Source organism: Limulus polyphemus, unplaced genomic scaffold, assembly GCF_000517525.1.
Source record: "Limulus polyphemus unplaced genomic scaffold, Limulus_polyphemus-2.1.2 Scaffold98, whole genome shotgun sequence".
Classification (NCBI taxonomy): domain Eukaryota; kingdom Metazoa; phylum Arthropoda; class Merostomata; order Xiphosura; family Limulidae; genus Limulus; species Limulus polyphemus.
This window is the reverse complement of record NW_013665708.1, coordinates 58,883-86,511: the sequence shown is the minus strand read 5'-3', so window position 1 is coordinate 86,511 and position 27,629 is coordinate 58,883. Positions and strand designations below refer to the sequence as shown.

Below are 27,629 nucleotides of genomic sequence, written 5' to 3'. Positions count from 1 at the left end.
ACATATCTAATCCACAGGCTTAACTTTATATGGTCTGTAAATATTATCATTTATTCAAGTATTTTACAAAGTACATTACAAAGAATGAAGAATTTGAACATTCTAATACTGAGCAAAAAATAAATCATGAAACTGGTTTAAACTGCAGTACATTTTTATTGTATTTGCATACAAATAATGTAGTAAGTACCTCACCTTTAAAGGAAAAAAAACTGGAAACCAACTAAACATTCCAGGAGAATGAGTTTCAGGAACTATACCTATCAGAAATAAATTGTGACAAAATGAAATTCAACTATTACATCTTAAATTTGAAAACATCTATTAACAAGCAGAAACTTTCTCAAGAGTTTATCCACTCATTACACTACTTGAGAAGTACCACTAAAACTATAAAGAATGTCGTGCAAAAGAATTGTTACTATACTATATTAAGTAGTCTCAAGTACTTTGAAAATATGTCTTACATTTTCTGGTGAAATTATATACATTTTGCTTAATTGTTATTATCATTATTATTACCTTTAATGCAAAACTGCTCAAAACTAAATCATTTACTTAATTTTACATTCATATACAGAACTATGTCCAAAACAGCTAACAAATTCACAGATATCACAAGTGTTTTCTGTTCTACACCTGTGCTTTCAGAGAAAATTAAAAACCTTGTTAAAAATCTTTATTCAATATAAAAATCATTCCAAACTGTACCACTTACTCAGTTTGATATTTTTATACAGAACTGTGTCAAAGTAGCCAGCAAATCCATGCAGAACATAATTGTTTTCAATATGAAAAGTGAGGTTTTTATACCTTGTGTTGTTTATAACTTCATCTGAAATGGTAATACCAGCAAGAAAAATCACATTTAATATACTACAACTACTAAACAAGAAATATACACTTTACACAAAGCTACTGTCCAACTTAACCTTTCCAAGGACAAGTCGATATGCTGAATAAAAAAAAATAACCTTTTTTTTTGGAAAGGATTAAATACAAAATAAACTTCATACTCCCAATAGGAACTTTTTGGTACTTGTGAAATGTAATCTACCATTCCAATGTTTACCCACCTAAGTTTCTATTTGTATCTCATGAGTGAACAAGCTACTATAGTTCAATTTTCATTGTGTAAATATGAATCACTGCATTTTAATTATTTTATTTTAATCTTTTCTTACCTCATAACTGAAAATATTCATATGCCACTAACAACAATGAGTGACTGCTTAAGACATATATGAAAGCTACAACTAAGAACTGGATTTTTACATTTTTTTTACAGATTGAAGCATTAAAAAAACAAAAAACTCTTACTTTAAAGGTTTGTTGGAAGGCCAGAAAACATTTTTCAACTACTTCAAGTACATATATATTAGACTTAACAAATTTCAAATCAAATAGTTCCTATAAGTTAAAACTGATACAATGATAGTCAAAAAATGGAATTTAACAAATTCAAACACACAAAGACATTATGGAACATGTTATTTATAAATAAGAAAATAAAGAATCTTTCAACCAAGACTGTGGTGGAACAGGAAATTTTACAGAAGCAGAAATTAAAATTGAATCTAATACACAAAAAATTGGTACTTTTGACTGTATATTGTAAACCTATATTAGATACCCTGCATTTCAGCTAAGAAAAGTGTTAAATGAAGTAGTCATTATTTATGACTAGTTTTTAATTGCTTTTATTAGAAAATTCAATTCTTGGAAGTGTTGAGCCTAAAACTTTTATTTACAAATGTAATGTAACAACTCAGTTTTAATAGATTTGAGTACTAACTAAAGAATTAAAAGTAGCTTGTCAAAACTTAAAATATACCTGCTAATTCAATTACTTTATGTAGTTTTCACAGAGAACAAAGACAAAATGAATCTGGTCATGAAAACAAGAAATAATGAACAAAAACTGGATATTTTAAACAGAAAACAAAACTACTCAAGCAAAAACAGAACAGAAAAAAAATTCTAGAACAAAAATAGAATATTTTGAACAAACAAACAAAAGTAATGAAGAAACAGAAAGTTTGAACATGAAAAAACTACCAGAAACAAATAAGAATATTTTAAATAGAAGAAAAACAACAATAAGAAACTACTGGAGCAAAAAATCAGACATTTTAAAACAAAATTCACCATAGCAAAAACAGAATTTTTAAAAAGTAAATAAAAAGTAGGAAATAAAATAAAAGGTTTTAAACAGGAGAATACTAAGCAGTTAATATCACTCTTGTTCAAATGTAACCGTCAAAGAACACTCAACTGATGAGAGTATACTATGAAAGGAATTTCAACCAATTGTATGAAACCTTTAAAATCAATATAAATAAATATTGATTTAATTTTCTTAGCATATTCTTTCATGGAAGCATTTAACAGAAACCAAGTCAACTTTATGCAATATAAAGATCATACATTAACATTAGATTTAGTTCATACATGTCCAATTCTAACTTGGGAGTTAAGTTTTAATGATCAGCCTATTTGTACTAGAAATAATTGAGATATTTCTCTGTGACATAAAGGTTTCAAGGCTAAAAAAATCATAGAGTGGTTTATACATCTTATTGTTTAATTCTTTAACATCAAGTTTTTGATAAATGTATCTTCTTACCTCTGTTTGGATGGTGGAAGCTGAAAAGTGGTTGTGGTGATGCAAGTTCTGTTCTGTTGTGTAGTCTTACAACATATGGCATTTCAAAACAGGTCTGTTAAAATGAAGCATCACTTGTATTTTAAAATCATCAATTATGTTTTACAATAGTGTAATAGGTTCAAGTAGTCAATAAATTGTAAAGTGACACTGTCAATTCTATTTTGTCAAAAACTGTTAACAGAAATATGTTTCAGAATTAGAATTAAGACTTAATTAATAATTTTGAAAAATATTTAAACTGAACACAAATAACACAATGTGTTCTGAAGCTCAGTAAAAAAGTTTCTTACCGCAGTAATACAAAATTTATATTGACTATAGAAATGACTTTTCAAGAAAGAAAAATAGGCTTGATCAGTATTCACAGTAACTTCAGAAAAACTACTTGTACAAATCTAAAACAAGTATTTATGCAACAGCATAGATTTTTATTCAACATTAAAAATGTTTTAATATATAAATGGCTTAAAAAATATTACAAGTTTTACTTACATGGAGATCTGTATTTCTTTTTCAGCTTAAATAATAATACTATGAAATAAAATGTACAATGACAAAAACAAGAGAAAAGTATATATAAATTACAAATGCCATTTTCAAGGCAGTAAAGATATTCACTGCAGTATCCCCAGGAACCTGAGAACATGTCACTCAAACAATCTATTGATGCACACACCTCACGCACATGTATCAGTTTTATTCAAAATGATTCACCACTAGCTATCAGGCAAGTGCCCAGAACTAGTTCAAACAATTGAAACACTTTGGTACTAGCTGAACGTACAGCGAAGAGATGGACAAGAAGTAGTAGTAAAGAATCAAGGCAAGCAAGCTTATAACTGTAGACAATTCAGGTTATTAAAACACAATGCCAAGAGATAGAGCTACAAGTTTGTCAACAATATAAACATACTTCATGGTGACTAATTCTCAGATGTTATGTTTCTACAGTATACTTGGTAATGACTGATCTGATGGAATCAGAGGTGAGAGTTTTCTGTCTTTAGAGAATTTTCCATCTTACAAGTTTTGGAGAAAATGTGAAAAATTAAGAGATGTTTCTATATTACTATACATATAAAACAATGTTTTGAAGTTTTGAAATGCACCAATAGTTGTTGACTGTCATTTCTGTTAATTCTTATTTATTACTCTCTAATCATTGACTACATGACTTTATAATGAATGTTTTGTTATGATGGTCTTCTTGAAATGTGAAGATGAAACAGCCCTCATTGATAAATTTGTGAAAAATAAATGGTGTTGACAGTGTTGTGAAGAAAGATATTCTTTAAACAGGCTGTACAAAAAACAAACATTTCTAGACAATATTTTTGTATTGCTTCAACCGTTGTCTGAATTATGGAAGAAGTGGCAAAACTAGTCCTTTGCAATCACCACATGAAAGATGTACAGCATGTTAAATTATTTTCATCATAGTTAAGTAACCAAACCTTTCCAGTATTGAGCCATAGAGCATACATCTCTGATCAAGAGAGCTTGACTAAACCAAAAGAATAAAGAACAAAAAAAATTCAGACTTCAAGCAATCAGAAAATTGCCAAGAACTCTACAAGACTGTTGTGTTGAGTACCATGATGAAGTGCAGAAAAAGTTGTAGCAGAAACACAGAAGAAACAAATATCTTTACAGAAGATTCCAGTGTCAGTGATAAGTCTGGGAAAAACAGTACTGAGAAAAAAGGGTTACCTTCATCAACTACTGGGGACTTACCAACCAGTTCACCGAAGTCCAAAAAATCAAGGATAACCTCAATTATGGACTGGATTAAGATGAGGCCATCGGGCCTATCTTGTATATTTGTTTGTTGATCCAAGAACCTCATTAAGCTGTTTCTTGAAGGATCCCAGACTCAGCTTCAACATCATGTTCCGGACACTCATGACTCTTTGTGCAAAGAAATGCCTTCCATTATTGGTGATAAATGTGTCTACAATTAATTTTCAAATAGTCTTAATAAAGAACGTTTAGTTTTGGTTTGAAGGTTCTTTCTGTATAGCCTGTTTCTTTTTTCTTTGGGAAATTTTGAAAGTTATGTTCACTCTTTTTTTGTATATTTTAAGATTTTTTGCAGTTATTGTGCATAGTGTGAGTTTGTTTCTGTAAGTTGTATATACATATATCTGTTTTGTACTTTTAGTGCAACTGTTAAAACAAAAATGACTAAAAAGTTTTGACTAGCTCTGAAGCTTACATTTTTATAGTCTTGGCTACTTGTTGTACTTCCAACCCTGTAGAAAGAGTCAACCCTAACAATCATCACATGCCAACAGCATATGTTCTAAAAAGTCATTTACAACTCAGCAGATTATTACTGTGATGTAAGTTAAGCTCCTTTTTGTTTTGCTCTCTTACATTTTGAATATTTCTGTTTTACAAGTAACACAAAACCCAACAATCCGAGCACTTTCAAAAAGTGGACTCTTTTTCATTAGAGGCAAATTGAAGTTTCATTTAGGCTAAGGTAAGTTACTTAAGTTCATTGTGTAGAAGAGAACTTTTGCAATGTTTTAAAAAACAGAACCCCTCCCCTCTGTGTAGAGTTGACTACACTCCCGATGTTTACTTTTCAATGACCTGAACTTTTGTAATCTATATGCTCAGTGCCACATACTTTTAGTTACTTAAGTTTGTGAAACAACATCTATATTGTGTTCAGCTTCAATTGCAAAATCAGCCAGTGAAGTATATATCACAATCAAGTAATAAATATTTCAGTCAATCAATTTGGGTATAAATGAGGTTCACTCTCATGATCTTTTAAGTTTAAGAGGTTTTTATTAGACAGAATTCCCAACTCTACTGAATACTCGTGGGTTCAAACACATTAATTATATGTAAAGTAACTGTCTGAAAATCCATGTTTTTTCTTCTTGTACTTGCTCATGTTTGACATTATGTTCAAAAATATGAAGGATTTAATATATATCATTCACAAGTAATCCACACCACACTTATAATCCTTATTTAAAGTTACTTAGAACATTTATACTAACAATGTGTGGTTTTTCTCTATCTTTCATCTGTACCACTTCACCGTAGAGTTTTGGAGACTGAAGAGGAGCCAGATGGGATGTATAGCTTTCAGGGATACTTATTCCATCATCTGTGAGAAATAAAAGAAAACCGAATGACACATACATGAAAATCAGTACCGTCAACTTTTTAAAAATGCTTGTCCTGTAAAATCTTACATTCTAAGTAACATTATATATGGAAAAATACTATAGTCTTTATTTTCTATTCAGTGTTTTATCAAGTAATCCAAAAATAGATTCATCAGAGAAAACAATAACAGCTTAAGTACCTTTAAGAAACTTCTGAGCACCATCTAAACATTCTGGAGAAAGTTCATTGTCTCCAAACGATCCTAAAAGTTCAGAGACTAAAATGTCAGCTTTTTCTGGTGGATTCCAATCTCTCATGTCGGAAGAAACTACTGTAACCTTAGACCCCCACATCTCATCCTGCAGATTTTGTAGTCTATCAGCATGAAAATAACCAATATTAAAAGTGTAATAGAACAAGATAAGTTTGCAAAAAATGTTTTTATGATACAGAAATCAAACTATGGAAAAAAAAGAGCTCACATACAAAAAGTAGACTTGTAAGGTTTTATTCCAACACTGCTTTATAAAAAGACCATAAATTTCTACCAGAAAACATTTAATAGCATACAAAAAAATCTGTTAACACTTACCAAAGAGCTTAACGAATATTTTACATAATGAAACCAGTTTTCTTATAGAAAAATTTAATCATGTATAATAATAATAATAACCTTATAATGGAGAAAAAAAGACTGCACATTTGCTCATAAAGGCATTAAAACACGACAACGATCATTCATCTCAAATGGAAATTTTTTGTATGTTGCCAATATTCATTCAAGTTACTAAAAATGCATGAATTTTTAAATTAATAAAATAAAACGTAAAAAATATTTAAAAGAAAGATTTCATATATATAAAAAAATGTACTTACGTAACAACAGCATTAGGATTTTTTTCTACAGCAAACACTTTTATATCTCTTTCAGCTTTTTTTGCTGCTGCCAAAGCTGCACGAACTAAAGGTCCTCTTCCTGCTCCAACTACCATCAAGACTCTAATAAAAACAAATCAATTGGGTATATGGAAAATGTTAAAGTTCTTTCTAAGTTCAAATTAAATATTTCAATAAAGAGATTATACATAAAACCTTAAATCCTTGATATTGTTCTCATTGGGGGAGATTTTATAAAAAACAGTTCTTTACAACTTTATAATTTGGATGTAAATTAGATTTATAGAAAACATAAGGAAAAGCATGACTATCTGGAACTATGTTGATATTTCTGTCACTCACTGTTTTGTAAGATATTGACATCATGCATAAATCTGGCAACTGTAGCACAAAATAAAATATTTCAAAAGAATTCATGTTGTGGGATATTAAAATTTTCAAGTGAGTAAGTTTTATTTCATATAATATAATACTAAGTACAGTCTCAGTTCTTCAGCAGTAACATTTAACACCTTGGTATACAAGATAGTAATTATCAAAAAAGAAAATATTTTTCTTAATTCAAAGTACATATTTCTCATTACTAAATTGTTTATCAATTAACAAAAAAAAATAAATAAACATTTTGTGTCATTTCAAACCTGAACCAAACAGCTATTTGTATCATCTTATTCAAATACTATTAACTATTAAATGCCCAAAAATTTGTATGTATTTTTATATTTATATTCCTTAAGAATATATACTCATGTTTTGATAAAAATTACTAAAACATTTTAGACAAAAACTGAATGATTAATTATTACTAGTGTTACATACAAAACTCTACTGTCTTTCTCCGTACTAGGAACTTTGTCCAATATTGCTTCGTACATGGCCTAAAGTAGTAAAGAAAATAAATAAATAAATGCAAAAACTGTCCCTAGACTCCCTCATATTTATAATATTTTAACTTAAGTTTAAAATAAGGATGAAGAATCAAGTGACTTGAATGTGGTAAGCCTTAATTAGATTATTGTATGTAAAATTGAGAACAAATGGGAAAAAAAGGGGCCTTACACATACAAGTCATTATTCTTGTAAAATGGTAAAACACCAATGACCAATCATATGAATTTTATTAATATCTTCCTAAATGTAAAACTTATAAAAACGCATTGCAATATAAAAATAACGTCAAAGAAAACTAACAAACATTTTTCAGTTCAAAAGAAGGAAACACTTGACTATGAAAGTGGAACATAAAAACCTCGAACAATTCCTTAACAGTGGGTTTAAGAAATGGAGAACATATTCTATTATAAAACAATGCTTTAAGGTCACTTTTGACTAAGAAGCTTGAACTGATATTTAATCTTCTATGGACTGTATTTGTTTAGATAGAAGTGGACAGTATTTTGGTCTGTGTACTGAGGTCTGCACACAGAAAAAGGCAGATTGCTCACCTCTGAGCTTTATGGACATGCAGTTTATTAAATGTTCAAAAGTAGTACAAAAAATGGCTAAAGTTTATATTCCTTACGGACATATAATCATATTTTTATAAAATTGTTACATATCTATCAAACTAAGGCATAGAAACAATGTTAAAAACATGAGTCAAAACACTATTTGTAATAAAAAGGACTTGTTTTGGCAACACCAAGGTATGTTTTGTTGTCCTAGTTACCAACACATGTACCTGCTTTTGTATTTAATAAAAAGCTTTATGTTTTATAACGTTGTTTTTGTGATTTAGTTTGATAGATTTGAGCACAAAGAAGTTTACATATTTATATATATCTGTTCTTACTGTTTAAACTTGTTCATCTATATCTTTATTTAGATATTTCCTTAAAAGAAACAAAAAGACTGTGAAGGTCGTGTAGTAGATAAGTCAGAGAAACAGTTTTAGACTTAAGACCATAATTCAACTAATAAACTAACTGAAAAAAGCTAAAGATGCAATCACAAGTAGATATAAGTTGTATATATCTGTAAGGTTTACTTGCATAAATTAAAACCTAAAAAAAATTCTCATATACAAATAATGAAATACGGTATTTTTCAGGACTTAGTACTGTATTAATTAATACATAATTGGAACATTTTTCCACAACATTACATTAAGTTTTATTCTTATTAATACTGATAAATTTACCAGTTTACCCTTTGGTATTCTGTGTACTTCACTGGATCTTTCTCAAAAATTTCATAGGTGCAGGATTCTAAGTTGTCCATCAGAGGCTTAAAAGTTCAAAATGAAAAAAGGTAAGTCTTTTCTAGGAGTAAACTAATTCTGATCTAACTCCAAAACTAATGTTTTTATGTTAATAAGATTTCATTATCGCATATTATATTTTTTGCTTTTTAACTCACATCGTAACGTGACACAAACTGCGATTGATTTCTTCACAGAACAAACAAAAAATGTCATTAACAATAAAGAAAATTATGTGTGTTTCATTCTGTATAAAATACTGAAAAGTGTTTCATCTGGGCTCGTAAAGTTATTAAACAATACTCTTATTAGGACAGTTCAATTCAAAATGAAAATAAATAAATAAATATCTGAACATTATCATACACAACCCAGTACCCCAGTTTATTTATAGTTTTAGTTTTTAATTAACATTGCTTTGTTGTGCTTCCTGTCTAGAAATGAAGATGAAGACATGCACGATTTCAGAGAGATTACATATTTTATACTAAACTTTTATTTGGAGATATGCAGAAAAACAAATTTATTCCATCATTACTGATCTGATAAAGTTTACACTGAATGGTAGTAAAATAAAATATGCATTGTAAACTTATGAAAAGTACTGAAGATCAAAATATAATTAAAATACAAAAGAAAATTCATATATTTTTTCCACAATTCTGCAGAAAACTTTGCTTAACCATGTGGCGAATTAGAGTAAAATATACAGGTCTTATGCATTTCACTAGAACTGCCTAATTTTCTTGTTTGTTGCTTTCACTTTAAAACATTTTTTTTCTTTCATTCTGAAAACTTCCTAAGAGTAAGTTTTTCCAAAAAACCCTGGTTTTTTTTTGTAGATGTAAATTTAGAAGTAGCTCTTTTCATGCTACCCAGGACACACTTAGTATTCTTATTTTGTTTGTTTGTAGTATACATTTATGTTCAGTTTAGAATAATTTTCTGTGCGATATAGTTGGGAAGAAAAAACAAAAATATTGCTTATGAAATATTTTTGAACTTTAGTTTACAATACATGAATAATATAGGTTTTGAAAAAAAAAAATTGTATCACAGTAATACAGCTCATGAATTGCTTGTGTCATTTTAATTCTTAAGCATTTCTTATTACGTTTTTACACTAAAAAATGGAACCTTCTGTGGGGTTCATAGGACAAGCAGAAATACTCACTACCCTAAATACCCTACCCATGTCTTACTATAAGGAAAATGAAGCTTCCTTTGTTCGGTTTTTTTTAGAAGAAAGGATGCTAAAAAAGCTTAATCAGTATTTGTTTTTGGCTTATATCTGTGGTTTAGACTGATTACAAATACTAGAATTATTACTTTCAGACTAAGCTGCAACAATAGCTGTTCAGTAGATTTTCTTGTAATATAAAACATATATCATAACCAGTAGTAAGACAATATAGTAATTAAAATATATTAAAAATATCATTTATACCACTTAGATGCACAACTTAACATGAAGAAAGCTTCATAAACTTTTTCTTTTATGGGCACAAGAACATTACTATCAAAGTCAAAAAATAAAATATAAATCAAATCTTTCAAAGCCCACCCTTTTCTAATTAGGCTGGTGAGGATATCACTTTTAAAAAAAGTATTTACTAAAACAGTTGAAAAATGACTGAAAAAGTGAAAGCCTCATTACTGTTGATGCTTGTCACTTTGCAGAAGTACTTGTCATCTAAATGTGAACCAAACAACTTTTTATTTGTATCCACTTAGCAATAGCACCATTAAAATGGTTTGCAACAATTAAGCCTAATCCACTCATTTTATTAACATTAAGCTATAAATATTCCAAATGAAGAACATCAAATCAGGAGTGACTGAATACAGAAACAAAGGTAGTTAACACTAGTATAATCAACAAAGAATATTACTTTACACCTGGTGTTAAGAAACCATACAACATTTAGAATAAGCTCTCAAATACTGGCTAAAAATAATTGAAAATATATTTTAAAGCTGCCCCTAATTTTTAATTGATAAATGAGAAGAAAGACAGCTATTCATCATCAACCACCACCACCCTATGGGTTACTCCAAAAGAATAGTGGGATTTGCCATCACTCCAATAAAGCCCCAAAGTGAAATGGCAAAAATAAATATGAGTGATGGGAGCACTAGCTTTTAAAGAAACTAATGCAATAAGAATTCTGCAGCAAAGAGTAAATGAAACTTTTGGTGGTGTATGAATTTTATGATACTATGTTTTGACAAAGGCCCTTCAATGTAGTTGACAAATTTACAAGATAAAGATGGGGTATGACATAAGACCCGAATTTCCTATATCTTAAAATGTTGGTGAATCAAGGTTTTTCAGATTGGGTAGAGTTATGAGCTGATACTTCTATCTTAGCTACATCTGTAAAAAAACGTTTGGAGAGAGCTAGCTAACATGGATATTAAGATTTTTTTTTAAACTGCCTGAATTTTAGAAACCAAGTCAGGTGATGTAGTGAGATCCAAAACAAAATACTAGTGAAAAGTGGTATTACAGAGACATGACAATGGTAAATACTGCCTAGCACACAAAGAAACAGATTTTAAAAAATAATGAGTTAACAGAAACATAATCAATTACACCAGTGACTTCTATAGCTAACATAACTCAATAGGAGTTAACTATGCATGTGGTAAATACAAATATTAGCTCTTGAAAACATTGAACAAACTTCAAGAAGGAATAACATTTCAAGTTGGCTCAAGAAGGAAATGTTAACAGCGTATTATTAACAATCAATGAATGAAACAGATTACCTTCATTCAACCAGAGGAAGAGTATGCTGTAATTGAACAACATTTTGTCCTCCTTGGTACATAGTATTTCATAAACACTTCCATCTTTATTTACCCGAAACTTCAATTTAAGTATAATGCTGAAATATGCAGTCCATGGATGAGATGCTTAAAAATTATTAATGCAAAGTTATCAAAAATGGCCTTTCTCCATAACCCACAAACAGTTCAGCCCTTTTCATCAAATGTTGCTAATGAATTCTTAATAACAGCTGAAGACTCTTGAATAGTTGGAACTATTGTCTTAATGGAAAGACATTTATTCATTAGAAGTTAGAAAAATAATACCAAAATGTTCTTCCTGAATGGGAAGTTCACACTCATTTTGCATGAGATAAAATTCACAAGTTGTTACACAGAGAAGATGAAACATGGTTACTAATTGTTTTACATAAATATCGGGTTGTGGAGCTGGTGTAGGCTTATGAGTAGAAAGGACAGGTGTACCTGTTAACAGTTAGTGAATTCATTAATTAGGAAATTTTCATCTTTTGAAACAGAAAAATGCCAAAGTCTAAAAGCACTTCTGAAAACAATTCTAAGTAACCTGTGGAAAGGCTCTTCTCAGAAGTTAGTATCCTAAAACATGTGACCCTTTGCTAAAGTATGGCAGAACAAAGGTTATGGTGCATTTTCTGAGGGTGTAAAGAACTTGAAGATTTTGTTTATTTAAAAGTTCATCAAGAATCGTTTTTTTTTTTTGTGTTATTGACTGACAAACATATTTTTTTCTTGAGGTAGTAATTTTTTTTGCTGAAATGAAACAATAGATGTTATCGCTATTTCCAAAGTGATAGAAATGCTGTTTCAATCACTAAGTCAGACATGGGGACAAGTGATTTGAGTTTAAGTAAGATTAACTTAAAATTTTTTTAGAAGCGTAAACAAGTTTTAAGCCTTTTTTTTTAAAAAAAAAAGCCTGGACCTTCAGCTTTTATAACCCCTTATCATCCACGGAAGGTTTTTTTGCATTACTGTACAGATGCTTTGACCACATCAAACCAGGCACAAAGCACTCATATATGGGTAGAGATGATGTCTAGCATGTGTAAATATATGGGTGGAGTGATAAAAAGTTAAACATCTTTGGACTTGAGTTTAACACTATCATAACCAGTTGTAACTATAACATGGTTCATACTCTTTACAAAATAAAAGTTTAGGAGTTTTTCCAGGACCAGTACTCAGATGTCCAGGACTCTTGAATATTGCCATGTAAGATAAAATTTCCAAGAGTTTCTGTCATCAAATGTTCCACCACTAAAAATTGCAACAGTTTGCAGTCTCGCAAAGAAAGAGATTCACACTGGCTGAAATGAAGTATAAACTTTTTAGTTTGTTTAATTTTCTTAAGTTAAACCAATTACTTCACATTGCAATTTTTCCAGGATTTACAGTACTGACACTTTTCAAGTTAATTTTTCATGACTTTACAGGGTTTCAAGGATCTGTGCAAACCCTGTTTTCAGGTGTGGAGTAAAAAACATAATTCCAACTCAAAAAAAAAAAGTTAGAACTGATACTTCATGAAATTATAAAACATTTATTTTGTGTAATTCATGAATAAATATGTTTCAGCTTTCATTAATACACAGTTTCCACTTCCAGGAAGTAAACAATTCATTTATCATTTTCTAAAAATGATTTTATCATCTCAAAGTATAGTTTTATATATTCACTAAGAAATTATCATCCCTTGAAAATGTAATGGTTCATGTCTTGTTTTTTCAGGTGACTTTCCATCTCTGTAAGTGTTTTAATTATTACAGCCTTTTCTTGCCCCCCTTTTTATGATGCATGTAGTTTGAGTAATTACTAATGAAGCTCAGCTTTCAAAATAACTATAGCTAATAATTAAAAATGATTAGATAGAAAAGATTCATTTTATTTGCATCTACAAAATGAATAGTGGTTGCAGAAGTAATTTGCGGTTTGTTGAAATACAGATACTTTAACAGCTAATTTGCACTGACAACAATATGTGTGTTAAGCTAAAACCCTTTGTCTGTTGTACCTTATAAATAAGCCCCAAATAAGACTGTATGATCATGTTACTTTGATATTTTTTAGCATAAATGATGGCAAATGCATTATTCTTTAATGACTTTAAAATGCAAAGTAATATTACTGACACTTTTAGGCACTGTTCTACAACTATATCTGGAATACTTAAAACAACTTCCAATCACTTGAACAGAAAGTATTCTGGAATTGATGTAACTACAAAAACATTCCATGTTGCAAGTTCAGTCATGACAATGTTATTTATATCAAGTTTTGTAGCAGAACAAAATAAATTTCTCTGATGGCTTCAGCTTGACCTTAAGTTATTTTTTATAAAATGCTTGACACCACAGCTGCATCAAGTGCTATTTCTCATGGTGTTTAGAAATCAGTTGAATCTTCAGAGAATTTGTTGAATTACAAATTAGTAAAAGTAATAGATGCCTGTTTTTATAGGAGAATAAATGAATTTGTTAATTTATTCCTTATCTGTCCTGGAAGTACTTAAGTTTTAAGACTCACCCACAAAACTTTATAAAGAGCAGATGTCATCTCTGAATTATGTATTTTGGCAATTTTTTTTTAAAAAAAGCAATAAATATTTTTTACAGTTACTACTTCTACTTTATTATAAAGCAATCACAAAGTAAAAAAAAAAATCCTAGACAGTCATAAACTGTCATACACTTTCTAACTGAGTCACTTTATTAGATACAGTGAATCAAAGTTTTAAAACTGTATAAAACTAACCTGGAGAGGTACTTGCAAGTAGTCTTCATATCCTCGAGCAAACTGAGCTAAAGTGTCATCATTTGGTTGAGACTATAAATGCAGAAAATGACCCAATGCTAAAATGTTAATGTTGTCACTCTATTCTTTGTAATTATAAATTTCAACTTTTCAATTGTCAAATTATATTATAATATACAATTATAATGAAGCTGCAGTCATAATATTGAAAAACAAGTTGTTTTTTTACCCACTCTTTGATTACAGTCTGAATATATCGTGTACTCACAATGAATGTTGTTTCATGACACGAGTGTACCTTTTCATATTTAAAAGTTAAATAATCTCTTGTATTAGTTAATTTACTTACCTTCCATGAAAGCTCCACTAATAATAAAAATAAAAGTTGGTTATAAAATGCATGTATGTTGTATTTCCCATATATGTAATAAGTGGGTTAAAGTATGATCTAGGTTTAAATCATAAACAACCCTTCACTTCCTAGTATTTTTTATTATAAGTCTCAATCACCTTCAGTAAGAAAAAAACAACACATTAATTAAACATCATTCTTACCATAATCATCAATAAGAAATTGAAACATACTTTTTTTTAAGAGTTTTACAAAATAAATAGTGATGAGATTTCAGTTGCAGTTAATAAATTTTAAAGTTATTATGCATTAATTCATTAAGGTACATATTTTAATCTGTCATAATTACCCAAAGTACAATGTAGTAAAGCAATATTGGAAAACTAGATTCATGCTCCTATTATAATTCTGGTATTTTCTTTGTTGTCATTCCTCCCATCTTTGCCTTTATCACAATAAAAGTTGAGTGAAACCTAAAGGCTAATGAGTTGGATTTTTTTGACTGATCACGTATTGAAAGGTCTTATTAAAATAATTTAAAAATTCAAAAATCTTGTATCTTAACAGCTTCTAAAATAAACAAAAGAACAAGTTTATCTTACCATCCAAAGATGATCCATGTACTGTTGGTAGTATCTGATACTTTCATGCCGATTTACACCTTTTATTAAAACTTGTACACCAAGCTGAAAATGAAATAAACATTATGTCTTTTTAGTTTATTCTTAAGATATGAAAAAGCCTTGTTTAGAGAATCATTTCTGACAGAGAAAATCAATGTTACATTCTTTTCTTTAAATGAACACGACAAACCTATTCCTAAAATAAGCAATGTTTTAATGCGAGTAAATTAACTGATATTGAAGAAAAATATATTATTCAGCATTCTCTTAAAAATCGTCTTTTTCATTTATCTCTAAGCCACCTATTCTAAGTCCTGAAACAGTAGGCAGGTGCCAGAAGATTAAAAGTTATTGATATTGTTTAGGCTTATTGTTTCATATATAATGCTTCCAGTTCAAAACTACATTGTGAAACTAGTTTTAATAGAAATATTAGATAATAAAGTTATCTGTGTAGAAACAAATGTTTTAGTTGATTAGTATTTCTTGATTAAATCTAATTTTTCCACTGAAGACACAAGTACAGTAGCATGTCAATTTTCTGGAAATGATAACCAACCAAACAGCTCCAGGCCTAATGTTACATACCATTTTACCTCCTATACATTGCAAATCAATCCATATCTATGCATGCACACCTAGTACCCTTTACAAATACAATGATTAAAGGTATTAAAATGCATATTTTAGATCGAATTATTTATATAGTTAACTATTTAATAACAACTGGGCAAAATATATACATATTTCGTTATAACCTTTAACTTTTATCTTTAAAATTAAATATTTTTAAATATTAAAATTAATTTTGTATTACAAACCAAAATCTTTTTTTAAATTATGCATTGGTAGATTAATAACATATTAAACCATTAAATGGAACTGAAAATTTTTTAATTACTAGTACTCATAGTTCATCACTAGTCCTCTTTTACAACACCCAGATGTAAAGAAAACAACAAAAATCTTGAAGCATGTTCACATAAATTTTGGTTGGTTTACAATATTTAAGTTCAGCGAGAATTAAAATTAATCTAATTTTTTTGGCTTTCAATTATAGTTGTTTAAAATATTTTTTAAATTTTAGTAACAAATACTTAAATAGCATATATAGAAATACAATATAAATTAATTTTGTAATTTAATGTTTTCTCTTAAACACTGTATCAAACAAGACACTTTAATAGAAAAACAGTATATATATAAATGACTACACTTACTTTAAATACATTTTGAAAAACTTGTTGGTGAGCTCGAGATAAAACTGGATATCCTTTCTTATTTGTCAAAAAGAGTGAAGTTGGTACAGTTATACAACGAATGGGTTCACCCATCCAACGGTTAATAATATCTTCTGAGGGAATGTCAGGACTTAGTTCAAGTGCGAGGCCAAATTTCTTATCCGTGTTACATACACTTCGAAAAGTATTCCACCTATAAAAGTTTTACACATTTTCACAACCATCAAAAATATATGAAAATAGAATGGGAAGAAGTAGATGATTTGATGTCCTACAAAAGATTAATCCTTTATGGACTCAGGAGATGTGACTGATATCCTCTGATTTCTTTCCTTCTCACCATGGTAATACTTAACAAATTTCCATGAAACTTGGTATAAATTTATTGAAGTAGTATTTAGGTTTGACGTTTTCAAAATTTTGTCATAAGACACTGTTTTTAAAACAAGAAAAATACTTCCTTCTTCTTAAGAGTTTCAATTTATTTTGGTTGATTAGAAATCACATTTTATATATCTAGTCAGGTTAAACTTGATTGATATTCAATAAACCTTCACATCCACACCTAACTCTTTTGTGCATGTCATGAACTCTAACAGTGCTAAATTTAAAAGTAATTAAACAACTTTATTATAAATGTATGTTAATAAACTTGACATAAAAACATATTTTATAATTCAAATTTGTATATTATTCAAATTTTAACTTCTTAATTTAAAAAAAAAATATTTAACATCTGTCACATGAGTCAGCCTGGCATCTTGATGTGGATCCAAAAAAATGAGTCATTCCAGAAAGGTTTGGGTGGTTTTGATTAGACAAAAAGATGTCTGGCAAGGTCTAGGTCACTGGACCAGACCTGTGACCTGACCCAAGACCATGAGAGCCAATATGGAGAAGTTAACTTGTAAATGTAAAGTAAAATAACATCCCAATGAAACATGCTTGAAATGTTTTAGATGTGGTTGTTAATTTAATGGTTTAAGTATAGCGATTAAGCTAAACTGTAGGTCTATGTCAAATGAGGGAAGAACTTATTCAGAGATATCACAATTGATTTGACATACCAGCTGAATCAGAGATTCATTAATTGATTACTGCATTGACAACAAATCATAAAAAAAATGAGCAAAATAATATCATTATCTTCAAAAAGGGAGATTAGAATCATATATAAGAAATCCTTAGTTCCATATTTTTTTTTAAACCAACAGCACAGTACAGCCCAAAGATTCAGTGTTGAAGTTGAAGCAGATGCATTACTAGATGATTTCCCTAGCAATTTTGAAAGTAAAAATGCCATTTCTGTAATGAAGATTAAATATAAGAAGGATGGTATAATGTCCAGTATGGTACCACCATAGTATAATCCATAGAGATTTCATCATGTCATATTTTCATTAATATTCAGTTTTTTGTTTGTTTTAAAAGTTGGGATGAGTTTTATTCATTGAGATCTAACAAAATAACCTTAAATCATCAGTTTCTGGAATGACTCCCCTGGTGACCATCCTAGGCTCAGCACTAAAGATGCTGGGCTGGCTCTTGTGGCAGCTGTTAAAAAAATTTCAATCTTTATTTTACTGTGTCATGTGACATCTTTGAGCTCCAATTTTTCCCTTTCATAAACTTGTAACATACAAAATAAGCTGCTGTAGTTTACAACCAATTAGAAACACAAACTGTGTATGACAGATTTGTAATGTTTACTAAAAGCTTACAGAATTTCATAAAGATAATATGTGTAGTAAATTCAGAATTATAGTAAACATTATTATGTATACCTTCACAGATATGGGATTGGTTAAATTGACCAATCCCACGAATAGATGGTTAACATAATTCTTTTGATACTCTATTTTGCAGACAACAGTTATCACAACTTCCAGTTATAAATCCTAAAAATTACAGCACAAACTGACAAAGACCTATTGGTGACTAAGGACTTTACCTTTCAAACAGGCATTTCCATTACCTTTGTCAGGCTAGGTATAGTGACTTTTGCTTATAGTATTCTTGGTAAAGACCAATTTGTATCTAATATACATAGTTTGTTTCAAATCATTAATAACTTTTATTTTCGTGCATGTTATTTGAATAAAATAAAAAAAGAGATTTGAGTTATTGGATTATTTTGCAATTAGCTAAAATAAAGACAACTGAGCTTAACTGATATCTTGTAATATAAGAAAATTTCTTTAGCTTTCAAACAAATAAAAACATTTTCAGGTGGGGAAAAAAGCATCTAAACAAGCTATAAAAAACTCCAGACTTGTGGCCTGCTCCTAAATGTCATTAGAATCCTTTATTCTCTTCTATTTGAGCTCTGGTTAATTAAATTCATAAAAATTATAATTTACTGCTCAAATCATCTTATTTGCTCTATATTGAGGAAAGGATATTTTCAAGGGTCAATAGTTTCTTAGCAAATATAAATCTATACTTTTGGATGGATAATAAAATTGTAAAAATTGTGTTGATTACAGCTGTGTATAAATAAAAATAAGAATGTTTTAATTTTTTCTTTATTAATTTTCTTTGCAAGTTACTCTTTGTAAGTATTACAAAATAACAAAGTACCAATTCTAAAATAACCGAGTTGAAAATTGTTACAACAGTGTTGGAATTACAATTTTTTACTTAAATTTTGAAATTTAATATGTAGGTGTGCATTCAACATCTGAAATGTGCTCACATGTCATGAGAAGTTTAATCCTATTTTAAAAGAGCAGTTTGCTTATACCAACTTAGTCAAACATAACCAAATATATAGAGTGGTACTACAGAAAACATTTTTATTTGGTTTACAGGAAATTCCCCACCACCTAACTGCACAAGTGGATCTGAAAATAAATCGTACAATAGAAGAAAATCTGGAAGGTATTCTCTCACGTGCCTTTAACCAATTTGTTCAGAAGACAAAAGTAACAAGGTCTTTTTTACAAAATTAAACAGAATTGAAGAAAAAACAAAGATAATTGTACGTTTCACAAATACTTCATTTATTTATGACTAACAGATATAAAAGAGTTTAGTGTAGGTAGTATTATTAATTGATTTATTTTGTGTTTGCATTTCACTGATGTTGAGGCTATGGAGATTTCTAGAAGGCCTAAGTGATGAATGTATAAACAGCTGTGACCAGATGAGCAAAAACAGAGTAAAAGTAAAGTTGTGTGAAAAAGAAGTTCGGTCAGAGAAAAGTTTAAAAAAATGTAAAGTTAACAGTTTTGGGAGTGAATGGCCTAACAGTTGATATTTTAGAGTGAGATTAACAGTTTTGAAAGAGATAATGAAAATAATTTGTCTCGTCAAAGGGTGTTCTAAACTCATTGCACCCACCTGTGTGGACTTTGACAAAAGGCAGACAATTATTGGAAATACAAAGAGCAGATGATTACTGGAAGTATGAAAAGCAGACAATTATTGGAAGTTCAGGATACAACTGTAGTAACTCATGTGACAATATTAGTAAATTATACATGGATACAACTGTGATAAAAATTAGAGAAAAATACTAAGTGGACTTTTGAAAAGAAGAAGAGAACTGTATAGTGTTTAATATACAACTATGATCTCCATAGTGTAAAGAATTTTGTACATATGTTTGACTTGTTTCAAATACACATATTATTTTAAAAACAAATGGAGTGCATACTGTTCATTTATTGTCAAATTTATCACCAATAAGTCCCAGACACCAACTGTACAAGAATCCTTAGTCCAACACACCCATATATTTACAATACAATATATATATATATACTACTAAAAAGTAAGTTCTTGACAATGACCATGGCAAAATCATTGTCATGAATAAATTAAGTATTTGTGAAATGTACAATTGTCTTTGTTTTTTTCTCTTAAATTCTGTAATTATGGAGTTTCACCAAGTACCAATAGTTTCAAGTACCAATTATATAAAAGTGGAAAAATAAAAAAAGCCCTTCAGGGCTATAATGAAAATATGGTCCAAAAGAAAGCATGGTAATAAAGAATATTCTGAAAACAACTGACAAGCACAAATGAAGCAGTTTCAATACAAAAGCTCAATATACTTGCTGATCAAAAGTCAAATATAAGAATAATAAATCTGATGAGCAAAGTACCACATAAAAGCTATTTGTGAAACTTAGGCATGAAAACATTTAAGGTTGCTGCAAGAAGTGATTTCAACTTGGCAGTACGAAATATATCTGACTAAGGAGAAGAAACAAGATGCCAAAATTGAGTAAATCATTTGAGAGATAGCAGTGGAATGGTAAAGTGAGAACTCCAGGCTTTAAAAAAACTCTCCATAGAAGATGCAGAAAGAGGAACAGAGAAAAAATAAAATCAAAGTGTAACTAGCTGTCCATTCACACAGCAAGGAAAGCAAAGAACTAATAAATTATTGTTTGTTTAAAAGTGATGGGAAGGTCTTAATGTACCAAAGGTTTTATTGATTTCTCTGAATATCATCCTGTTCTTTAGCCAAGATGTTAAATGATATTTAGATAACACATTTCATATAGGTAACTCAAAAGATAACTAAGGCTACACATATACAATTTGTATTTCTACACAAAATTACTCTCTGATACTCATTTTCTTTCCATGTAAATATGTTGAAATGAATGCAAGTACAAGATACCAAAATTAAAGATAATGTTATATAAAAAAAAGATGCAGTAAATTTTAACATATACATATTACAAAAGGATATATTTTTCACTTTTTCATTTATAAAAAATACAACTGAATGATACAATATTTCATTAGACTACTATATAATACAATTTCAAGTAAAGTTTACAATATTACATTTACTCAATGTCTTTGATTTCCACTACATACTTTTCATGAGGAAAGAATTGTTAAGATCTTTGTAAATCAATTAGAATGTTCTTGTCAGTTTATTCAACTGTATGTAAATAAAAAAAAAATCATATATCCAATTTTGAAATTTTTTTCTTCAAAGCCAAATTTACTAATGCATGAATATTTCAAAAGAAACTTATTACATACCAGTCCCATGTATCTATCTGCTTAGCTACTGTACTATCTTCAGTTGATTCTGGTTGGTTGATGTAAACTTCGGACAGATCTTCAGCAGCTTGCATAGGTACCTCAACCCAAACCTGGAACATACCCTGCAAGTTTTCATCAACTTAAGATACTGTATCCAAAGTAGACATTTTATGTTTTGTCTTGTTTTCATGAGTAGCACCAACATTCTTACAGAATTTGATATAACATAAAAATTTTATTACATATACTCACAATATTTAATAAAATGTTGCAAAATGTTTGCACTTATCATTCAAATTTGTTAGAATAACAAGGAAATAAAATGAAAAAAAAATATAATTTATTATTTTAAACAAATACTTTATGTTAGATTACAAAATGGATTTTATTTATGACTGCTTTACATTACATAAGTAGATGATTATAAAAGTATATGTTTTCTTGTTATTCAAAAACATTTATTTTCTTCCAGACGAAGTTATGAAATCATATTATATTCGAATAAATCATACAAGGTTATACTTACTGTAATATGTAAACCTCAGCTTGCATTATATATGAACTGATTATAAACAAAATACCCTATTGTTAAAAGAAAAAAACAGCCTAAATTATTAACCTGATATGATTCTGATGCTAGGATTCGACTGTGAATACATCGTGCAAGGTTGATACAATTTCCACTTTTAAGAGAAACGAGTACAGCTGACAGGCCTAAGTGAGCAGCATAGCCGAGTTCTTGCTGAAGGGCCTAAAAGGTTGTATTACGGAAAACAATTAAAAAAAGTACATAAAATTAAATATATGTATATAAACAAGACTTCTGACAATCCAATCTAAATGGCAATATGGCCCTCATACAGGCCAAAGCTGTATCTAATACAATAAACTTTACTATAAATGTCATGTCCACAATCACACCTTTATACTAAATTACTTATACAATATTAAAGTCCACATTTTGGAGTTGTTTTTTTCAAATTTCAAATTTAATATTATAGAGAAATATCATTCAGAAGTTATATTTCTATCATTTAGGATATAAAACATTTCAGATATTTTTATGAAAGAACTTAGTAAGCTCTTTTTTTTTTAACTCTACCAGACCTGTTTACTTCATTTTGATGTAGGTTACATGGTGTTCATCATATTTCGTTCCAAAAATAAAACTAATAGATGAAATTGTTTGAAACTTGATAGGAAATTTCCTAAAGATGTAATTTTGATATATTTAGTTTTTATGCATTATCAGCTTTGAAATCTTGGGAAATTACATTAGGAAATGGTTTTTATAAGAAATAATTAAAATACTTAATTTGTTCCAGATTTGAACTTCTTAATTTTGTGTTTTATTCTAAAGATCTCTAATAATGTTTTATCATTGCATAAAGTATAAATTTTGTCTATTTTTAATTTTTTAATCATACACTTTCCTTATGTTTACAATTATTATATAGGAACAAAAATAATATTTCTAACCAAACCAAAACAATAAGCAAGTCTGCATTTTTTATTCCTAATTAGGATTTTACATTCATATATTTAACACATTCTAAGTTTGCCTCATAAGTTTATTTATCTTTATTTCAAACTTATTATGTTTGATTGTGCCCTTAGTAAGTTTGTTAAGCTCATAAAAGAACAACATCAACAGCATGAATAAATGTTCAATTGCTGGGAACATACACAGTCTTTTGCTAAACTATATTCCCTTCTTAAATTTTGGACTCAATCGTCATTGAATCTAAATTTTTCTAAGCCTAACAGTTGCAAATCAGTTTTTTTTCCACAAAAGTATTTGAATTAATAGTACAATACAATAATTAAAAATAAATTTAAATGATACATCATATTTTAAAATGCTATAATTATATAAATAAAGCCACATAACTACTATTGAAGTTCTTCTCAAATACATTTATTTCAAACAACTTCCTTCTTTAACAATTCTTTCAACTGCTTCATGACAAATACTGGAGTAAATCATACATTCTATATACCACTTCAAGGCACAGAAAAAGAGCTAACATCACATGCTTAATTTATTATTCTATGTTTTGCCAAACATGAGATATAGGTTGTTACATCAGATTGTGATGAATAAAGCATAAGAAACAATGACTGGTTAAAACATTTAAAACCAGCTTGTACATGGCCAGGGGCATTGATTAATAAACCAAAATATTCCACATAAAATCATAAATAATATTCAACATTAAAATTGGAACACAATTAAAAACATTTTATTTAGGCCTATCTATGGCCTTCATAAAGTTGACAACTCCATATGTTTCGATGTTGCAACTTCATCCTCAGGAGTGAATTACAAGACAATGTTAAAGTATTTATAACTTTTTAGTAGGTCATGTGACCTGTATGCTATTTTACTTAAATTCATGCTAAGCCATTCTAAGGAGATGAATCCATATTCTTGCAGAAATATTCGCCATACCTTCATCTATATTTAATACTACATGATCTTTTTTATGTTTTATTATTTCTAAGGATTCACAAATATTATTACCTATTATACTTTTTGGTTGAGCCAATATTACAGTTTTTTCCCATAATATTGTGTGTTGTGTTTCCTGTACATGTTCTGCTATGGATGAATTTTCAGTTTTTTTATTTTTTACATATCCTTTATGCTCATTTTAAATGGTATTTTAAATTACGTTTTGTCTGACCAATGTAAATACTTCCACATTCACATTCTATTTTATATATTCCAGTTTTTTCAGGTAACTGTATTTCGTCTTTCGTAGTACATAGCATTGGATTCATCTTATTTATCGGCTAAAATATAGGGTAGAATATTTGATGTTTTTTAAACACTTTAAATAAACTAGTAGTTAAACCTGGAACATATGGTAAAATTAAGCCTTCCTTTCTAATTTTTTTATAACTAGGTTTTAAAGTACTAATTTTATCAATTATTATAGCATTAGTGAATTTATTAACTGCCCCATGCACAATATTTGGATTAAAACCTCTTTTGACTGATATATATTTAATTAATAACAATTGTTTTTTTAAATCCTTTTGGTTAGTACATATCTTCAAAGCTCTGTTAAAATAACTATTACACACAGACATCTTTTGTGACCTAGTATGACATGATTCCAGGTGTGGGGGCATAAGAACAGAAAAAGGTTTCCGGTAAACTTATGTTTCTAAATTACCTTGTACATTCCTTTTCACCAATACATCTAGAAAATGCAAGCTATTAAAGTTAAGAGGCCATGTGATTGTAGTCACAAATGTTTTTATGAAATGAAGAATATTTTTGAGGATCAATACTTTTATTTAATTGTTTAAAGTAGCTTAATACTGATTGTTTTGGAACTTAATAAGTTTAGTTTTCAACTTACCTGTTCCGAATTCTTTCGAATATGAGTGATTGGAGAGTCCAAATTTAACCATGTTGACAACTTGCCAACTATTAAAGAACTCCAATCTGAAATATAAATATTAATTGTGTAAACTAACAAAAATTGAATAATATCCATCTTTTCTGTGATAAATTACAGTGATATGACTGCTTTAAGTCTCATTCTTTCAATATTTTCATCACCCCATTAAGAAATTTATAAAGTGAAAACTGGCAAAAAAAAGTATCTTCTCATTAATGCCTTGGTAGTTTATGGTAAAGCTACTAACTTAAGGTTATCTACCACCTACCTTAATTTTGAAGTGCTAATCACGTGGAAGGCAAACAGCACACACTGCTAATTCTTGGGCTACTCTTTACCAAAGAATAGTGGGGATTGACCATCATGTTACAACTCATCTATGGTTGAAAGGGCATGCAGGTTTAGCAAATCAAGCACCCTAACCACTAGGCCATGCCAGACCCTTACTGCCTTGGATGATAACCCAACACATCAGTTACATAATAGTAATAATGCTATTATGGATCTTCTCATAAGTGAATAACTTTAATGTATCCTTGATTCAAAATCAAATTAGAAACGTAAAAGTAATTTCTGGTATGAAAAGAAATTAGCTTGAAGTAAATAAACATATAATAAAGCTGAAATAAAGCACAGAATATTTAATCAGTCAGAGATACATGTGTCTAAATATTTTCTTGACATCTTGAATATTGAATGGGAAAAGTTTTTGAAGTTTAAAATAAACCATTAAAATTAAGTGTGAAAACAATTTTAAAATGTAAAAAAATCACAAATTGTTTTTAGTCTTATGAATATGACAAATAATACAATCTTGAACCAATGTTAACATTTTCCTAACTTGAAAACGTATTTCTGTTAGATATTCGCCTCCATATGCAGAATAGCTGTCTCTTATGCAGTTTCCAATGACATTTGCATGCCACTAGCCTTGAGCTAACTCCCACTTAAAATTCACGTGTTTAACATGAATTGCACTGGTGCATGATGAAATCACCAAGCAACATTAGCTCTCCACCAATAGGAGGGCAACACAATCTCCACGTGCAGTAACTCCCCTTAAACCCTTGCACTCGAAATAACTTCATTCTTAGATGAGGCAAAAAGTGCAATGGAAATGGGGAGGTCGAGTATCTATCAGAAATACATTTTCAGATTTAAAAAATGTTAACTTCTGAGAAGATACCTCGTCCCCGCATACAGAATAGCTAAAATCTTGCATTGAATTGGTGGTGGGATCAATGCAAAATTAAACCTAGATGAGCTCCCTTCAGACAGTACAGGAACATCCAAGCATTTGCACACAAGCAGTTGGTATACCAATACATGTAGTGTGATTAAGGCATGATCAGATTGTACAGGGTGTGCTCACCTCCTCTCAACTGGACAGACTAAGACTGCAGGAGGAGGGCACAATAGCTATTTGTGGGGTGACCTGCACTACACAGACAGCATCACCACTGCTCTAATTTTCACTGTATTGTGCTAAGACAGAGTACATCAAATGGAAGAGTTAATGGACCCAACCAGTAAAGGAAGAATGCGAGAGGTTCCAGGGTAGAAACAGACAATGGCAGGGGCCCCTAAAAAGAGAGATTCAGGCCAAGCAACACTAAACAATCCAAACTGGACATAGGAGCCAATCTGTATCAGAATAGCAGGTGGACCCATGATGAGAAACCTGCCATTTTCATTGACAGACAAAGTGGAAAAACAGCAGGAATGGGAGAAGAAGGCTACATGGTCAGAGAGTCCAGCCCTAATGGCGACAGACCAGCTACTTCCCACATAGAAATGAAGGGTTGATACCCCTGGATATACACACCACCAAAACATTATACGTAGCATCTCCTTCCGTGCACTGAAGCAGAACATTATGGTGAAGCATTTCTTCAATAAAATTTACTGACAACCTAGAGTAGAAAATGCAAGAGAAGTGTCATGGTAGAATAACTATGAAACATAAAACGTATGCTAACACTAATAATCTTAATGTTTAATTAATTAATAATTTTATGTTAAAAGACTAGCACTTTCAAATGTTAACCTGCTTGGAATGGTGACTGTTAAATGAAATAAAAATTTCTTTTTTTTTTGCTAAATCAGCTTCAGTTCTTTAATTGGCTGCAACAGGGTGTTCTTGCAAGCCTATTGTAAAATGCTATCTGAGTATCACACATGTACGTAAGTAGCATGCATTTTTTATTTTTAAACTACATGTTTATATAGTTATGGTTATGAATTTCAGTACACTATGCAAAATAGTACTACTGAAGGATAGAACATTTGTTCAGTAGCATGTTCAAAACCTTTGAAGTAAGAAACCTACCTTTCATTATAGCCCTAAAGTTATGGTATAAAAATAACTAATTTCAAATTATAAATTAACATTTTCACTTGTACTTTCACTGGTATGTACCGTATTTTTCTAAATATAAGACGCACCCTTATTTTGAAGACAAAGTTTTGGGGAAAAAAGCTACAGTCGCATTAGAAAGATTTTTATTAAACAAAAATTCAATTTGATACAT

At 29.5% G+C, this 27,629-nt stretch overlaps 1 protein-coding gene and 1 long non-coding RNA gene across 2 annotated transcripts in view; one reads left to right on the top strand and one right to left on the bottom strand.

Annotated features, from left to right (window-relative positions):
* LOC111088534 overlaps window positions 1-6,811 on the top strand; it is a 55,395-nt gene extending 48,584 nt beyond the window's left edge. The window contains exon 5 of the long non-coding RNA XR_002613023.1: window positions 6,729-6,811. This is a non-coding gene — a long non-coding RNA (uncharacterized LOC111088534). The remainder of the gene's footprint in view (window positions 1-6,728) is intronic.
* Window positions 1-27,629, bottom strand: part of LOC106469687 (protein arginine N-methyltransferase 5-like) — a 35,353-nt gene that overhangs the window by 1,983 nt on the left and 5,741 nt on the right. The window contains exons 3-16 of the mRNA XM_013930199.2: window positions 25,057-25,142; window positions 22,305-22,436; window positions 21,683-21,807; window positions 16,655-16,868; window positions 15,414-15,497; window positions 14,460-14,531; window positions 8,843-8,920; window positions 7,514-7,572; window positions 6,674-6,796; window positions 5,997-6,172; window positions 5,686-5,795; window positions 2,627-2,720; window positions 719-835; window positions 196-260 (exon numbers count right to left, since the gene is read on the bottom strand). Of these exons, the coding sequence (XP_013785653.1) occupies window positions 196-260; window positions 719-835; window positions 2,627-2,720; window positions 5,686-5,795; window positions 5,997-6,172; window positions 6,674-6,796; window positions 7,514-7,572; window positions 8,843-8,920; window positions 14,460-14,531; window positions 15,414-15,497; window positions 16,655-16,868; window positions 21,683-21,807; window positions 22,305-22,436; window positions 25,057-25,142 (1,535 nt within the window). The remainder of the gene's footprint in view (window positions 1-195; window positions 261-718; window positions 836-2,626; window positions 2,721-5,685; window positions 5,796-5,996; window positions 6,173-6,673; window positions 6,797-7,513; window positions 7,573-8,842; window positions 8,921-14,459; window positions 14,532-15,413; window positions 15,498-16,654; window positions 16,869-21,682; window positions 21,808-22,304; window positions 22,437-25,056; window positions 25,143-27,629) is intronic.